Below are 18,914 nucleotides of genomic sequence, written 5' to 3' on the forward strand. Positions count from 1 at the left end.
AATCAGAAAAACGCCACCCAGTCATTAGCATTTTAATTTCAGGCCAGGGTTCGTCCGACCCGAAGCACTTTACAGTAAAGAGCTGTCAGACGGGACGAAGCTTCGTTGTAGATTATTTCTTTAATCAGACATTTACTGCAGATGTCTTTAATATTCGAGGCATGGAACAGAAAATACCTTTAGGTTTTAGTGTCTGATCAACTTTAGACACGATTCTTCCAGTTTTGTTTCTTAATAAACACAAGTTTTATATTTTGGTGTCATTTGGGCATACACAAGTATGAGCTTATTTATAACTGAGAAATGAAAATACAACCCCGGTTCTTAAAACGTTGGGTCGTTGTGTAGAGCATAAAAACGATGCAACGATTCACACGTTTCATAAAAAAGGTAGTAAATGTATCAAATGTTTAAATGAAGAAATTGCACCAATTTTAAGAAAAGTCACGTTTGAATTTTCTGGGAAGATGTCTCAAAAAGGTCAGGACAGTCCAACAAAATAACAAAAGTGAGTAGTACAAGAAAAAACAGCTGGAGGAACATTTATAAATAATTAGGTTAATTTTCAACAGGTCGGAAGACTTGGTGTCTAAAAGTAAGAGTAACAATTTCAGAATAATGCTCTTCAACAGATAGGCCTGTCACGATAACCAATTTTGCTGGGCGATTAATTGTCTCAAATTATTGCGATAAACGATAATATTGTTTGAAATTTGACAATAATTAGTAATTAATGTCAAATTTAAGAAGAAATGTTTGTTAATATTTGCGTGTAGTACCTTTTTTGACCACTGGATGGCAGTATAAGACTGAACCGAAGGATGGATAGTGAGGGAGCGAGCAGTGTCTCTTCAAGAAAAATGGGAGGGAGGCCCCTTGACGTGACATGGGCTGTCTCTCCTTCCCGTTTTTCCGGTTCTCAAGATGGCGGACGCTCAGTGTGGTCTGAGCTCTTTAACATAGCATTTGTCACACAAAGCTTTTAATAAAAATCAGTAAACAAGTTCTCAGCTTCTTTATGCAGCGAAAACAACTTTTTACACGAACTTTCTACTGTGAATTTTGGAGCTTCGACAAGAAAGACAAAGTTTTTTTTTTCCACAAAGTCAGTCTGTTAGCGTAGCTCGTAGCTTAACTTCTCAAATTAGCTGCTTGTAACGATCCAAAAACACGATTTTGGACGGTTAAAATAGATTTTAAAGAGAAAAAGAAAGAGGGGTCAGTGAAGAGCACCGGAGTTGAGCCTTTTGTCATCCAGTGTCTTCAGAAGAAAGAGAGACACGAAAAAACGATAAAGCCGATAATATTAATTGATTTATTGTTCATCGCGACAGGCCTACCAACAGAACATTGGGACGACTTTGAATCAGTTGATTATATGAAAAGATTTAAAGAATCTGTAGAAACGTTGAGCTTAAAGGACGAGGCTGAAGAAAGTCAGTATTAGATGGTCGTGATCTTTGGGCCCACTTTGTTAAAACCAGGTCTGGTTCTGTTCTGGGCTCAGGAACAGTTCATCCACTAAAGCTGCTTAAAGCTCTATCAGACAAAGAAGAAGCCAGATGTGAACACCATCCAGAACCGCTGCCGTCTTCTCTGGACCAGAGCTCGTTTCAAACGGTCTGAGGTGAAGTCCAGAACTGTTCTGGAGTCAGACAGATCCAAACTGAAATGCTTTTTTGGACACGACCGCTACATTCGTTACTAAAGAAGAGCGGAACCATCCAGTCGGTTATCTGCACACAGTTCAGCAGCCTGCCTCTCTGATGGTATGGGGGTGCATTAGCACCTCTGCATGGGCAGCATACACATCTGGAAAGGAGGCTTCATTGTAAAAACATATAAACAGGTTAAAGAACTGCTCCCCTCCAGATGACGTCTGTTTCATGGAAGGCCTTGATGCTAAACTGAGTCCGTTACAGCAGCTTGGCTTCAAGTCGGAGAGTCCTGGTGCTGAGCAGACCCGGCTGCGGTCCAGACCGCTCACTGATTAAAAACATGGTGCAGTGTGAAACAAAAGAATCCAAGACTGTTGGACGGATAGAACCAGACCAGAACGGGACAAACCCTCCACTAACTGGTCTCCTCAGGTCCTGGACGTTCAGACTGTCAGGGAAAAAAAGGTGCTTCACAGAGGGAACCCGGAGCAACTTCAAAAAGATTATTTCGTCCGAAAGACGAAACGTTTCTTCCAAAAAAGAGAAACTGTCCAGATGACATTTAACTTTTTTGTGATTCGAGATTGTTGTTGTCAAGAAAAGTTGCGAACTGTTGCACTTTAACATTTGACACGATGTTCCAACCGTTTCAGCTGTGCGTGGACCATTTTAGCTGTTAACCTCTTCAGCCTTGAGCTCGGCTGCTAACGAGTCAAACAGAAGCCGATGGATGAAGACGGGCGAGACTTGGAGGGGCCGGTCGGTGATTAGAGGATGGGAGGGAAGAGCGCCGGCCTCTGAGGGGCTAGTGTCTGTCTGAGAGTCCTTGTGGAAAAAAACCCCTCAGAAACAAGAACCCACTGTCACAGTCTCTTAGCAACCGTCTCCGTCTCCCAGGTGACAGGGTCTGACATTACTTCCTGTTGCACGTGTACACACAAGTAGCTGCACGAACTGTCGCTCCAGTGAGGTTCGGTGAAGTTCATCTGGCTTTTGGCTCGTCTTGTTCTGCAGCTTCAGCAGCGCCGTGATGTTCGGGCGGCGCTCGAACCAAACCAAACCCGAGGTCGCGCTCCAGAAGCAGACCGAGCGTCTATATGTAGCCTGCGGCGTGTGCGCATGCGGCCAGCCTGATTGTACGTCCTGCCAACAAAAGCCATCTGGTAGGACTAGTTGGCACAGAAAGGCCCTCTACGGTTCCTCGACATATTGCTGTAGTTAAAATTAACACTGTAACAGATAGTTCTGTCTTTTTCTGCCAGATCTGGCACAGAAAGACACGGAGCGGTCCGTTACCGCGTCTATTTCAGTGTCTCTGCCTCACCTTTGGACTCTGAGCGGCAGGAAGAGACTTCAGCCGAGCGCACGAACGTTTCACGCTTCAAACTACAGAAGCTCAGTCTCCACACTCTGAGACTTTATTCTAGTCCCAGAAACCAACTTGATGAATTATTAAGTGAAGGAAAGATGACAAAAATTAAATCTGGATGAGAAGAAGGAGAAATCCTAAATAAAAGGGAAAAATAAAACACTGTTTGGGATTTTAATTATAAAACCAGTAGATGAGTTTAAAGAGATTTAATTGACTCAGTCCAGCACAGAGAATACGTGCGCTCGCAGTTTGTGACCATTTACATAAAAAAATACCCAGGATGCTCATAACTTCAGTCCATAACTGCTGCTGTTCGGCGCTTTAATAAAAAAAAATAAAAGTGTCTCCTAATAACTCCAAAGAAAGAAACAGCAGCTGCTCAAGTCCAAACTGGAAGAAGCTTCAGCTTTAAATCCAGTTCCAGAGCGGTCACCGCTCCGTCACATGAGGTCCAGGAGGATCTCATCGTCTATGACACCGGAGACCTGGGACATGCCGGGCTGGGGGACCGGTCCCCTCTGAGCTGCAGACATCAGCATCTGACCTGCGACCAGAAACAGACGGTCAAAACCAACAAAAGCAAAGTGTCCTTCAATAAACAGCTCAAAGTTCATTAGCTGGACAAGCTGAAATAGAGCTGTTGAAGCTCAGTAGCAAAAAGCTAAAAGTAGCAAAAGGCTAGCTAAAGCTAAAAGTAGCAAAAGGCTAGCTAAAGCTAAAAGTAGCAAAAAGCTAAAAGTAGCAAAAGGCTAGCTAAAGCTAAAAGTAGCAAAAAGCTAAAAGTAGCAAAAGGCTAGCTAAAGCTAAAAGTAGCAAAAGGCTAGCTAAAGCTAAAAATGGTATGAGAAGACAAAAATAGAGCAAATTTGCTGAAGCTAATCTTAAAGACAACGATGCGTTTGAAGGAACTAAAAGTGTTTCTACGGCAAGACTAAATATTTTAAAAAGGATAAAGTCATAACACACGGTGAGGAGTAGCTAAAACAGTTTTAGGTGCCCAGAAGCAGTTAGGTTGGATAAAAACAAACGGTAAAATGAAAAGAAGTTAATAATGTAAACGCTGTATGGAGCATTAAAATATTTTACAATTAACCTCTGAACTGTTCAGACTTTTGTTTACAGTCCAGCCTGAATCGCAGACAAGTAATTGAAATAAAAAAAATACATGTTTATGGATAAAAAAAATAAATAATGTCTCTAATAAAGTCCATTCTGAGTAAAATGGGGCAACGGTGGTTGTTGATGTTTTTTAAGTCGATAAACTAAATTATAAAGAAAACAAACGAGGCAACAACAAAAACAATGTTTTCATAATTTGATCTCTGGAAGCTGATATTAGATATAAACAGTGGAGTTCGACGAGTTAATTCGTGTCTGATGAGTCCGGTTTTTCAACCGGTCTGAGCTCGACAGAAGACCAGGAACAAAGATCTAATCAGGGTTTCGCTGGAAACCCGACGTGTAGCTGGGTTCACATGTTCCTCCTCCATCAGTGGAGCGCTCACCTGGCATCGGCTGCCTCCACTGGTTCTGCATTTGAGGCCCCCCTCCTGGCGTGGAGTGGACCAGCTGCGGTCCTAAACCTTGGTGGGACATCATGTTTGGCATGTGAGACACGGCGCTCTGCTGCTGGGACACACAGGAGCGTTAACCTCTGCCGACCTCCGGGGGTTTGAACCCGACGTTGGTGGAACTTACCGGCTGCTGGCTGAGGAGGAGGCTGCGGAGCTGCGGATTGGCTCCTGGGTTAGGGAGGCGCAGGATGGAGCCCGGAGGCTGGGCCTGCCCGCTCTGCGCCACCTGGTTGGGCGGGGCTCCGCTGACCGCCGGCTGCTGATTGGTTGGTCCGGCTGCTCTCATCGTCATCTGGAAACATTTTGAGGAACAGAAATTTTTTTTAAACTCACATTTAATAATCTTAGAATAAATTCAGCCTTTTCACACGTCAGCTAAACTAAAGATGACCAATAAATTCAAAAACTAAAGAAAATGCCTTAAAACCACTAAAAGCTCAATGTAGCAAGATCATAAAGCTACAGTTAAAAAACTGCAGCAAAAAGCTAAAATCAGCTAAACGGTAGTTAAATGTTAAAATTGGCAAAGCTGTAGCTCAAAGCTAAATGTAGCAAAACTGAAGCTAAAACCAAAAAAACAGCCAAACAGTAGCTAAACAGCCATTGGAAAAATCTTTTTTAAAAGCTAAAATTAGCAAAACGGTAGCTAAAAGCTAAAATGAGCACAGGGCAAAAACAAGGAACTGAACAATTCTCTGTAAACAAGCAGCACGATGTCCCAGATGCTGAGAGGTTTGAACAGTGAGTGTTTGTAGTTTTTTAGATGTTTCTGGACTTAAATGGGACAGGGAATGAAGAAAACCTGAATGTTTTTGGTGTTAGATGTTCAGCTGAGCAGAGTTACACCGTGGAGCAGAGGTAGTTTTTATTTATTTATTGTCTGAGGCAGCGCAGCGTGACGGATCCTGGTGAGTGGAGGGAGACATTTAATCCACCACTAGGTGCAGTGGTGGAGCCAGGGGGTGGCCAATGGTGGCCTTGACCACTATACATCTTCACATATGACAAATCTTCAGCCACCCCAATCATTTCATAAAAATATACTTTAATATAAAAACAAGAATGCAGTTTCCTCAAATGATGGAGGTGGCCATGTTGGATTTTGAATTAACAACCCAATTTTAAATGGTAACCTTTCTTACACCTAAAAGAAGCCACACGCCAAAAAGGAAGTCAGCACCTCGCTTATTTTTGAAGTTCTGCTCACAACATGCACGGAGGGTATTTCCAATTCCCCGTCTTCGCTCCACGACGAGGGACAATAAAAGTAAATAATTCACTAAATAAATGTTCAGTAACGTGAATTACATAAAGCTGAGAAATGAAACCAGATTTACTGACGTGGGGTTTGTCGAGCGAACACCGTTGTTATTGAATAAATAAACGTATACATGGAGGTTTTAATAAAAACATCTGTATTAGCAGAATGGGAAACATTTAACAGGAAATGTCAGAACATGCGCCAGTCCAACGATCAGCCCAAAAATAAATTTAAAAAGCTATTCTTTTTATGTTTTACTTTTCGTCATCGGTTGTTCTCTAGACGTTCTGAAGCTCTTTCAAAATTCTTTTTTGGACTTCAACTGTTCTCCAGTTACAGGGGCATCACTCTCCTTACCTCCCTGGTAAAGTCTATTCATGGGGACTGGAGAAGTCCGATCGTTTGTTTAACCTCAGATCCAGGAGGAACAATGTGGGTTCCGTCCTGGTCGTGGAACACTGGACCAGCTCTTTACCCTCACTAGGGTCCTCGAATGGTCATGGGAGTTTGCCCATCCAGTCTACATGTGTTTTGTGGACTTGGAGAAGGCGTTAGACCTTGTTCCTCGGGGTACACTGTGGGGGGGTGCTCCGTGTGGGATTGGGGGCCCATTGTTACGGGCTGTTCAGTCCCTATACAAGCAGAACGAGAGTTTGGTTCTCCTTGTCAGCAGTAAGTTGGACTCCTTCAGGGTGGGAGTTGGACTCCACCAGGGCTGCCAGTTGTCACCGATTCTGTTTATAACTTTTTAGGACAGAATTTCTCGGTGCAGCCAGCGGGTGGAGGGAGTCCGGTTCAGTGGCCTCAGGATTCCATCTCTATTTGCAGATGATGTGGTCCTGTTGGCGTCATCGTGCCGTGATCTTCAGCTCTCACTGGAGCGGTTCACAACAGAGTGTGACGCGGCTGGGATGAGAATCAGCACCTCCAAATCTGAGGCCGTGGTCCTCAGTCAGAAAAGGGTGGATTCTTTTGAAGTTCGAGGGTGAGGTTCTGCCTTAAGTGGAGGAGTTCAAGTATCTCAGGGTTTTGTTCACGAGTGAGGGAAGAATGGAGCGTGAGATGGAGATACGGATTGGTGCAGTGTTTGCAGTATTGTGGACTCTGTACCGGTCCGTTGTGGTGAAGAGAGAGCTGAGCTGTAAGACAAAGCTCTCCGTTTACTGGTTGGTCTACGTTCCTCCCCTCACCTATGGTCATGAACTCTGGGTAGTGATTGAAATGATGAGATCGTGGATACAGGAGGTTGAAATGATTTTCCTCTGCAGGAGCTGGACTCTCCCTTAGAGAGAGGGTGAGAAGTTCAATTATCAGGAGAGACTCAAAAGTAGAACCGCTGCTCCTCCATATCGAGAGGAGTCAGTTGAAGTGGTTCAGGCATGTACGACTGGGAGGAGACCCCGGGGAAGGCCCAGGACACGCTGGAGAGACGATGTCTCTCGGTTGGCCTGGGAACACCTTGGAGTCCTCCCAGAAGAGCTGAAAGAGGAGGCTGTGGAAAGAGATGTTTGGACCTCCTCAAGCTGCTGCCCCGAGACCCGACTTCAGAACAAGTTCACCACTTGCTCTTTCCGAGATCGGATGCTTCTCCCCTTCCCTCTCTGCTTTGCTGCTCTGTCTGTCTGTGAAACTGCTTGTGAGACTCTTGCATTTCTTCTGAACCATAATTATAGACCTGTTTTGATCAGTTGGTCCCTCAACTCAATTTACAACATTTCTTCGAAGAGAAGACAGGCTTTAGGCGAGCCGATTTGCCCTGTTGGCACGCAGCTGGATATCTCATCGACTGGAAGACTTGATGATGTGTCTACCTCTGCTGCCATTTGTGGATTTTAAGGACGCATATTTAATTGGATTTTCGATAACTGGTTCCTACTTTTTGGATTCGGCTGGTTGCTCGTTTTATTAATTGATCAAGGAAGTCATCGGCAGCAAATCTGAACCCGATCATGCTGCTTGCCTGCTTGGTTCGTGCCTCGAGTACCCAGACTCAAATGCTCTGGGCAGAATGGATCAGATCTTGGGGATTTTACTCAGTCACGTTCCATCGGTGTGGTTGTGTATTTTGGACATTTCAGAACCAAGTGGACCAACACAGACTGAAGGTAAATGTCATTAAGTTCTGCCTGTCCCTAAAACAACTGTGTGTTTATCTGAATTTGGCTCCCTTGGCTGGCCTTGAAGGTCATCTTATCTGAATTCGCCTGGAGAACATGTGATCTGACGCTCACCACTCCCTCCCTGAGGAATTTCCAACTGAGAACCAGATGAAACCAGCTGAATAAACTTTGTGTCATCATTTCAGGACTCTTGGATTCTCGTAGATGTAATTCTTGGCCATTCCTCGACATACCTCGAGAATGTTTATGGATCTCACTGGAGGACATTGACTGATTATTACATCCTTATCAGAACTCTTACAGTGACCTCGAGAGTATCTATGATCGTGCTCACCGCTCTCGGCTCCCCCCTCTGCAGAATGTCTGTGTCACTATGTGCTTGTTTGTGCGAGGTGGTTTTTTTTTTAATATTAGGTGTTTTTTTTTTTCTCAGGCAGGAAAAAAAAGTCTGATAGGAATTTTTTTTCACCTCCAACTCCTACATGTGTCCAGTTTACCACTGTTTGTCTGTCCAAACAGGTCTCACTTGTAAATGAGTCTTTTAGGCTCAATGTGATTTATCTGTTTAAATAAAGGTTGAATGAATGAAAGAAAGTGGAAGATGATGGATGGATGGATAGATGGATGGATGGATAGATGGATGTCGGCGGGTGGACGAATTTTGGCTGCTTTTCCCCTCATTTTCGTTTGTTAAAGTAACTACTTGTAAACACCTAATGGTGTCAATATGGATCTTAATGTGTTTCTACGAGGAAATCTGTAAATAAACATTTTAAAACATCTAAAAAGGCACAGCCTCCACATCTCCTGAATGTCTGATAAATGAATGGTTAAAAAAAAAACAGAAAAATAAACAGTTGCAGAATCATGTAAATGCTGAACCCCTCCCACAGTAAGAAAACTTTAGTAAAAATAAATAAAATGTGTAAAAGTATTTGAACAAAGACCCGTTTGTTCAAAACTTGTTCTCACCATGTTGTTCTGCCTCTGCTGCTCCTCCATTATGGAGACCTGACTAACGGGGGACATGCCCACCACCACAGACTGGAAGTGGGACAGATCAGATAGGGGGGGGGGGGGGGGGGGGGGAGTGGGGAGGGGGGGGGGGGGGGGGGGCAGTAATTCAGTAAGGTGTGCAGCCGAGCAGTCAAGGTGCTCTCAACGGGCAGAGGAACAATAAAAACCAGGAAGTGGCTCCATTTACCTGCTGCTGGACGTTACCGTGGGAAACGGAAATGGGCCCAGGCGCTCTGTTCAGAAAGTTCGGGTTGGGGGGAACTTGACCGGGCTGCATCGGCCCCCCTGCTCCACCCATTTGCTGCACCAAAACGACAACAAAATACAACAGATTTTAAACAAACACAGATTCATCTCATTTTACAGCTGCTGTACTTAAAGAAAAATACTTTATATATTAAATATTATAATTAAAGAAAAAGACTTTAAATATTATAATTAAAGAAAAAATACATTAAATATTATAAAGAAAAATACTTTATATATTAAATATAATTAAAGAAAAAGACTTTAAATGTAAATAATATTATAATTAAAGAAAAAAAGACTAAATATGAATTATTATAATTAAAGACATAAATTAGCACGGACCACCCGCTGCCATTAGTCTGAAACCATCAGTTAAATCAGAGTTAAAATCATTTTGTTCAAACATGAAAAAAAAAAAGTCCCGATTTGTTCTCATGATGTCATCAGCTTAGAGTCCGTGTTGGGAATGACCGTACTTTGATTGCATTTTTCTTTAAAAATATATTTCATTAGAGCCGTTTTAAATATATTCGAGTCTATTTGTACTCCAGAACCTCACAATTGTAGGTAAAAATAAAACAATTCGTCTACAATGATTGAGTTTGAAAAGAAAATATTTGGACAATTCGTGTATTTTTCTTCCAACAGTCCGCTGCTCTCTGCATCCTGACAGTAATTACACATTAAATGTTTATTTTCTCCCATAAAATGCTCATTCTTCATTGATTTATCAGCAGAACATAAAAATAGTTTACAGCGATCTTCAAGAAGTCTCACATCTGACAGTAAAAATAATTCCTGACAAACACTAATATGAGCAAGAAAACGAGGTTTGAAGTTGGAAAAGCTTCAGACTCCGCCCCCATAAATCCTAACCATGGGCTGTTTTGATACACTCCTCCTGCATGCGTAAAGTACATTTACCAAACACATATTTGCTTTATGTAATTGGTGTTTACTGTGCTAACAATGCCGGGAGTGTGAAGCTGCGTTTTCACCTACTTTAGTCGAGAGCAGATGGAAAGAGAAAACAAACACGGAGGATAACGTCACTTTAACTTCAAGCACCACCTGCCGTGTTCACCAGCTCACCGTTTACAACAAACTGCAGCTCGACGACCGGAGTCGCCTGCAAAAAGTGGAGCGGGGAACATCACGTACGACATCTGTTTGCACTTAAACGCAACAGTAACGAGAAAAGAGACGTCCTGCTTTTGTTCCTTCAGCTGAGCGCTGAAGTCGTCGTTCTCCTTCGGTGCTTTCAGCCGGGACTTTAACAGGAGTCACCGAAGAGCGGCTAAGAACAATAAAAATGTAAAAGATGGCGGCGGTCAAATTTTTGAAGCAAACGGCATCATTTTTAGAAGGAAAAACATCAATTTGATGTCATGGAAGTACCGTATTTTTTAACCTATAAGTATAATTTACATGCCCTGCGACTTATTACATTTTTTTTTTCCATATTCATAAACAAATTTTTGGCTGAGACACGACCGTTTTCATTCATACTCACTGAAAATGTTGAACACTACCATTTTCAGCCACTAGATGGCACTCGAGTAGTATGGCATGCCGTTGTGCCATATAATAGGTAAAAGCAGCTATTAATGACGCAATCGGCTTGCCATAGTTGGCCACCTTTGTCCGGCTCGCCTGGAGGAACCGTCAAATCAGCTTCGTTTCGCTGCGCCGCATTCATCATTCCTGATGTGTAAGCTGCGGCCATGCGGTCCGGCCTTGGTCCACTCGGCTCGTGCAGAGCGTGCACGAGGCGTTACAGCGGGTTCATGCCTGAGTGAGTGCAAGACATCCTAACAAGCTAACGCTAACTAATGCTAGCTTGTTTACGGTTCTTTGAAGTCGTGCCCACAACCGGGCCAGTGAACCAATCAATGCCATGCTGACGTCACATCTTAGGCACGAGCCGGTCGCACACAACCCCCCGGGTCTCTGGGTACCAAAAACAGCTCGGAGTGGACCAGACCACCCAGTGCAAAGAAGCAGAACTTGGGCTGGGCCAACCCAGGCCAGGCCTTACAGCACAAAAGAGCCATATTGTACCCCTATGCCATCAGAGAGGCTGGCTTTGCCTCTTTGATGGCACACTCCCATTTAGATGGTTTTTCCACATTTCAGCAAGACAACACTGAACCGTACACCAGGTCCAGAACAACAGCAGCGTTTTGTAGCAGAAGAGTCTGGGAGCTGAACCGGTCCAGACCTCTACTAATTAAAAACATCTGATCCAGCAGAGCCAGGACTGGATCAACTGGAATCCTCCATCAGACCAGAATGGGACATTTCCCTCTAAACATGCGGTCTCCTCAGGTCCTGGACGTTTAAAAGAATTCACACAGAACAACTCGGACCTGGAGCAACTTGTGCGTACACCTTTAAGTTCTAAACTACCTTAAAGAGATTTATTTCAAATCCTTTGCTTCAATATTTAAAACGTTCAGGTTCCATTCTAAATAAATTACGGGTTGATGGGATTTTCAAATCACCACATTCTGTTTTCGTTGACATTTTACACAAAGTCACAACTTTTTCTGGTTTTATTAACAAGTTATTTTCCTTTTTTAAACGTCATTGATCTGAAGTATTTGTAGAACCTGACTGGACGTAATGGAAAATTATTTTAGGTACCACTTTTTAGGGCTACAGGAAGAAGAGCGGTGGACACTTTGCAACCCACCCTAAAAGTGGAATATGATCCTGATTGCGACGCTTTATTTTGACTCGCTTCTTTAGTTTTTAAAGAATCTTGGATCAGTCACCGATCCGGAGTTCTTTTGTGCGTTTCAGTCCTGAAAGGGAGAGAAGTGAAGGGCGTTTCATCTCCTCGCCGAGCAGAAATGATTAACTTCAGGCTCAGGGACGTGTGATGGGAAAACACCTTCGCCCATCCATCTTACTGAACGTGAACGATTCACCGTGGGATTGGGCTCAAACGCGGTGCGCTCTCTGACCAACAACCGGACTGAACCGCACGGCTCCGGGTCTTTTTTAAAGAAACGGTAAAACAGCTGTGTGCGTTTCCTCTGCTCTCCGTGATTCAGCTCCTGCCGTCAGCTCGGTAACCAGAACCATCCTCCACCAAGAGCCTGCATCGTGTCAGTGGGGTAACGGGCAATTGTGTTTTTGCTTGTGTGTACGTTTGTGTCTGTACCCCAAATTGATATAAGTCAGTCATTTTTACAAATATTGAGTAAATCTTCTGTAGGACCTGAGAGTTGAACCCAACACACAGTTCAAGAACTAATTGATCGCACAAGATCTGCTTTTAAATTCTGCCGCTAACTACTGGAGTCAGCTCTGTTAGCAAAATATCTCATGAACCACTGAACCGATTTTATTGAAACTTTCAGAAAGTGGACATATATCTGTAATCATTAAAGTGGCATGCAAGTCCTACAACTAGGCCTGTCACGATAACTAATTCTGCTGGGCGATTAATTGTCTCAGAAATTATTGCGATAAACGATAATATTGTTTGAAATTTGACAATAATTAGTAATTATTGTCACATTTAAGAAGAAATGTTGATTCATTTGCTTTGAGTGTAGTACCTTATGACCACCAGATGGCAGTATAAGACTGTTTGAACAAAAGGATGGATAGTGAGTGAGTGAGCAGCGTGTGTCTTTAATAAAAAAGGGAGGGAGGCCCCTTGACATGACATGGGCTGTCTCTCCGTTTTTAGTTCTCAAAATGGCGGACGCTCTGTGTGGTTTGAGCTCTTTAGCATGGCATTTTTCACACAAAGCTTTTAATAAAAAAAAAATCAGTAAACAAGTTCTCAGCTTCTTTTGGCAGGAAAAAAAAACTTTTTAGACGAAGGCACGGGTTTCAACTGTGAATTTAGGAGCTTTGACAAGACGGAGGTTTATCGCGACAGACATACCTATGAATACAAAAAGTGGAAGAAAATAACTTGATATTTAAGAAATTTGGCACAATACATGATTTTACCCATCTCGTCACATAACTGGCATTTTTTTTAAACTTGACGTGGACAAAAGTGAAACAGGAAGTGACATCAAAGGGGAACTCTAAAAGTGTTCTTTGTTTATTGCAACTATCGTATTTGAACTTGACTCCTCTCTCCAATGACTCAATATAATCTACAGAAACATTTGATTCTTATCTACAGTCTGACGTTAGCCATTGCAGCAATGCTCTGTTTACATACAGGCATTCCCCTTTGACATCACTTCCTGTTACCGTGCACACAAATATCTAAACAACCGTTCACCTCAGCGCCGTGAATTTTATTTTGCAATACGTAATTAATATTATCTTTCAAAAAATCCATTTTGTATTTATTGTAAAAATTTGACGTCACAGGAACTTTAACATCTGGAGCTCACCCAATTCAAGATGGCCACCACAGCTAATCCGCCTTCCAGTCAAACTAGCTGAGAGTCATCCTCAACACATACTCTGAGCATTAACACATCTAATGCTCAAGTGGCTGTGGCGGCCATCTTGAACTCCTCCATCCTAAAAGGCGGCGGGTGACAAGCATCCCTTTAAGGAATGCCAGGCCTTCATATAATTCTGACGTTCTGTGAAAGGAACAAACTGGAAATGTCGCTCATTCTGAACGCCACTCCGGGCTTTCCACAGTAAACCTTAAGTACTGGTGCACATTGAAATTTTAATTACGTTACGATTGCTGTAGCTCTTCCTTATTAGCAATGCAGCTCTGAATATGTGATGATACACAAGAGGCAAGGAAAAAAAAGTCTTCATTAAAATTTCATGTCTTCTGCCTTCTCTAAACGCCCCGATGCTCACCCGAATTACGAGCCACATATCGGGCTCGATCTCTGTCTCTCTCGCAAGGACGTAAATTTAGCAGGGCGCGCAGACGAGCGCCATCGACACTGATGAGAGCGGAGCACGAGCAGGAATGTAATCCGACTCGTGTAAAGTCGACATGAAGCTTTATTTTTTAAAGAGTAACATGCTGCTCCTCTGGCAGGTTGTTGCATTGTTTAACAGCCGTGCAGCACCTCTCCTGGAGGAGACACGATTTAAATCAGCCCATGCGGAGCGAAGAAGATGAGCAGAAGAAGATGGTGAAATTTTTATGGCATACGGACAAGGAGAGAAAGTTTGGAGCGTGTGATGAAGTCTACCTGAAACTGCTGAGGTCTAAATGAGGAACCATCAGGTTTCCTCATCAGGTCCTGAAAATTGGCACAAAACGCCACTTCCTGTAAACAGCATGAGACGTTTATTCAGATCTGTGTTTAGTTCCAGGCTGAAGATTTCAAATACACAGCTTCTAACAACGCTGCCTTCAAGTAGTCCCTCGTTTCGTACAGTAGGCCTTCTCCTACTCTTTCCTGGAATATCTTGTAAAAAGATCTGAAGCTCTCGACCTCTAAGTAGCTTCAAACATCTTAAGTTCCTGGCAAAAACCAACGCAGACATGTTCCTGTTTTTAGTTTTCTACACCGCCTTATAATCTAGCTGTTTATTTCGCTTCTTTTCCTTTTGGTTGCCATTTTATTTTAACTTGTTAAAGAAAATTATAATAAATTTGTATGCCTCTGTTATGACTGCCTATTGTTTGTCTTTGTTGTCATCTCTCTTGTAAATGAGTCCCTGAGGCTCAATGGGATTAACCTGTATAAATAAAGGAATGGATGAATGAATGTATACCTGGATCATTGAGCATGGACTTTGTTGTTTTCAACCAGTTTGACAAGACTCAACAAGGACGAGGGCCGGCAATGGAGGAGGGGGCGTACCAAAGAGACCATCTTATCACAAGCAGAACTGGTTTGTTCCACTTTGGAGTAAGCTGTTGGGGGAAGAATCAGTTGTCTTGCGTGTTTCCTGGACTGATGAAGTCTTCTGGATCGAATGCGAAACGTTTCAGCACACACAAAAAAAAAGAAACTGTCCAGATGACCTGACTGAAAAATGTTGGATTGTATATCTGGATTATTGAGCATGGACTTTGTTGTTGAATGAAAAAGTTTATCGTGGGGGATCTGGACCCTGAAGTCCCGCTATAAGTGAAATACTGTGAAGTAGGAATAGTAGTACAAGTAGTAAGTAGTAGTTATATATATATACTAAGGTGTTTTAAACCCTTCCCACACTCTTGCAATATTTTAAACAATGTTTCCAAACTAAACGCTCTAAAAGACACAGAACGTCATGATTTCCCTCCCTCTGCCTCCGCTGATCTCAGCCTGCAAGTGTTCTTGGCCACGCCCACTTCTCCGCTTTGCACGAGAACAGCTGATCAGCTGCAGGAGGAAGTTTATCCTCCAGCGTGGGCTGCACACAGGTGCAAAATAATTGTAAATAATTTATTTTAAATAAAAATTCCATGCTGATCATGCGGCTCGTCCATCAATCAGCCAGTTGTGTGTCATGTCCAATCTTATTTTGAAAAACCGCGATAGATAGCACCACAAATTAGCGAGGGACTAATGTAACTGCCTGACTGTGCTATTTTGTCTGTTAAATATTTCACAAATGAGTGGACGACTTTCAAATAAAGTAAATATAAAGTAAAGTAATGATTGGATGTTCACCTACAACAAATACATTTACGGAAGCAGTCCGATTTAAGATGGCCGCCACAGCTAAGTGACCTCAACAAACAGAAAGTGGCTACACCTCAGTTAATTTGACAGATATTAAGCTAAAGTTTGGTGTGGAAGATGATAAAGAGTCATCGTCAACACATACGGATGGATAGATCATAAATTTGTGTTTAAAACAAACAAAATCTGTCTAATGTTCTTATTTTCTGAGAAACTGAATCTGGAGTGTTCATTAGCTGTAAACTATAATCATCAACATTAACAGAAGAATTCTGTGGATAATTAGTCAAAATAAGAATTTCACTTTTTGAACTGAAATGACCTTTAATGATATCCAGATTTAACTGTTTTCAGATTATTCAGTTTGAGATTTCAGCAGTTTCGTTGGGGCTGAAACATTTTAAGCAGGCGCCCCAGGGGCAGCTGGTGTAAAGGTTAACAAAATAAAGTTTGGACGAACCATTAAAAAACTGAAGATGGCAGTAATTCACTTTGTTAGCTCGAGTTTAAAGAGCCAACAGATAAAATGTGAACCCCACTTTAAAAGATCTGAACTACTGCTTTAAGTAGCTCAAGAAGGAGGACAGCTCATTTTGCAGCTGCTTACGTTAGCACCATTAGTCTTCACTAAAGCAGCTGCTGCAGACGACGAGCTGCAAAAGAAAATTTCTGTAACAATTTAATTTAATGCTTGAAACAAAGTAGCTCAATTCTCCAGCGCACCTCCATAATTCCTCCACATTATCTCCCGCTTTGCATCTCTTCTCTCACAAATTAAACCGACCTTCCTTCCCCAACAGCCCCCCGGCTCCTTGGCTCCTCCCCCCCCCGTCCTCACTCACCGCTCGGTGCTGCTGGACCTGCTTGTGGTTGGTGATCACTTGCCGGATGCCGTTGACGAAGCCGCTCTGGTCGTTGGGGATGAGGCCCATGAATATTTTCTTCTTGGACGAGTACAGCAGCATCAGCACCCGCACATCGCACGGTGAAGTGGTGTGGGGGAAGTGGACGCAGCCCGCCTGCAGAGAGGGGAGGGCAAGGGTCAAAGGGCAGATTAACACCTCGACTGGCTGTTTTAACGCTTGGGGTCAAAAACTCCTGCCCAATCAAACACGTCCGCTTTATGAACTGAACGCAAACTTGATGCGTCCCGAGCCTTCGCCGGGACACACATGGAATTCACGGAGGCAGAACTCGGCTGGACGAAAATCTATTAATGCCTTTCCTGCTTCTCACCGGTACTTCCTGATTAACGCTGCATCACACTGAACAAGCCTAGAGAGAACGTTTTTATAGCAAATCATATTTATAATAAAATCTGTCTTTAAAGTAACTAAATCAGCGGCCAAGAACCCCCTCCAGAGTCTTTATACGACACTACAGGGAGGGTTCATGTTCCCGCCCCCTAGTGGACAGAAGTGAGACCTGCACTCAGAGAAATTAGACAAAACTAAAGACGGGCTCAGAGGAACAAAGATGCTAGATTGAGTAGAGACAAAGCGTCTAAAAACTCACAAAACCACTGCCCATGATGCGGTAGAGACCCCTGACAGAATCCAAGTCCTTGTTGGTGAAGAGAAACTGAACCATTCGGGAGTTCCTGAAGAGGTGCCCTAAAGTCGTCTGCAAAAATTAAACCGTTTAATGACGCATCGTTCAAAAGGAAGTCGTCGCAGCAAACGGAGATGAGCAAAGTGCTGGTCTCACCAGAAGCTGTTGTGGAATCAGCTGCATGATGAGCTTCTGTGGCCACTGCTCCGTGTTCCTGTGAGGAGACGAAACAAACACGTCAGCGGCTGTCGGAGCGAACCGCGGCTCTGGTCCGAGAGACGCCGAGACGTTACACAGCAGCCGAGACAACAATGGCTAAAACTCAGTCAGCTGTACTGGTATTATGAAAAAAAATCTGACGTGGGAGTCATTAACACAAAAACAGATTGGACATGTTGTAAGAGACCGTGCATAATATTTTCCAAGACTTAACCAAAATGGCTACAACGCCCTCGTTTCTCAACACAAGATGATCTTTGTCAAACCGTGACATGGTGAACAAAATGAATTTCTAAAGCTTGAACACATTTCTGACTCTAATCAAACGCTAAAACAGGCTGAATGTTTGAAGGAGTCACGAAGGGGTTTTTGAGCTAAAGAATAAAAACAGAGTATCCACTTTATTCGTGGGGGCTCTACTGTTTAAATGATTATGGGTACAACTTCCTGTTAGACAGGAAGTAGCAGTTAGCACTGGTTAGCCATGGTAGTGGAGCATGGACCGCGGTTTATTTGAAAGTAATTTACATTCAGTTTAGCAGATAAAACTCTGTTTTTGTTTTGTTCACATTTATTTAACAACCATAAAGTTTACTAAAATAGTCGTGCTGAGTTCAGGTACCTGTTGTGTTCACGGCTGCAGAACAACCAGACCAAGAAAATCTGTGGCTACAACAGAGTTTGAACACGGATCCAAAACAAAAAGAGTGTTTCTGTGTAAAGAGGTGTAGTTTCCATCTCCTACCTACAGTGACGAGAACATCAGGTCTGATTTCAGGTGTATGGAGGACACAGCTTTATAGAATTTGTTCTTCTTCAGTTTTATGATTTTATCTACAATTAACCCAAGCTCAGTGATGGAGGACTTTAAGGCTTTGTCTGGGCTCTGTGTCTGATTTAAGGTCAATAAGATTGTGTCCCACCTCTTTTAACAAAACACCACCGACCTTATTACTGTAGAGATACTGATACACCTCAGAGCTTTTCATGTTCATCGCTTCACTGTCAGAAGAACAGAGTCAATGAAGTAGCTAAAAATGCTAGTAGATGTAGCTAAATATGCTAGCAGATGTAGCTAAATATGCTAGCAGATGTAGCTAAATATGCTAGCAGATGTAGGTAAATATGCCAGCAGATGTAGGTAAATATGCCAGCAGATGTAGGTAAATATGCTAGCAGATGTAGCTAAATATGCTAGCAGATGTAGCTAAATATGCTAGCAGATGTAGCTAAATATGCTAGCAGATGTAGGTAAATATGCCAGCAGATGTAGGTAAATATGCTAGCAGATGTAGGTAAATATGCCAGCAGATGTAGGTAA

The 18,914-nt window shown here is 42.8% G+C and overlaps 1 protein-coding gene across 1 annotated transcript in view; it reads right to left on the reverse strand.

Annotated features, from left to right (window-relative positions):
- Nucleotides 1–3,276: 3,276 nt before the first annotated feature.
- Nucleotides 3,277–18,914, reverse strand: part of med25 (mediator complex subunit 25) — a gene marked incomplete at its 5' end in the record, with an annotated part of 25,026 nt that continues 9,388 nt past the window's right edge. The window contains 7 exon segments of the mRNA XM_037688704.1: nt 3,277–3,574; nt 4,536–4,656; nt 4,729–4,896; nt 9,190–9,303; nt 16,666–16,842; nt 17,339–17,446; nt 17,531–17,588. Of these exon segments, the coding sequence (XP_037544632.1) occupies nt 3,471–3,574; nt 4,536–4,656; nt 4,729–4,896; nt 9,190–9,303; nt 16,666–16,842; nt 17,339–17,446; nt 17,531–17,588 (850 nt within the window).

This window comes from Nematolebias whitei, chromosome 15 (assembly GCF_014905685.2).
Source record: "Nematolebias whitei isolate Nwh7 chromosome 15, NemWhi1, whole genome shotgun sequence".
Taxonomy (NCBI): Eukaryota; Metazoa; Chordata; class Actinopteri; order Cyprinodontiformes; family Rivulidae; genus Nematolebias; species Nematolebias whitei.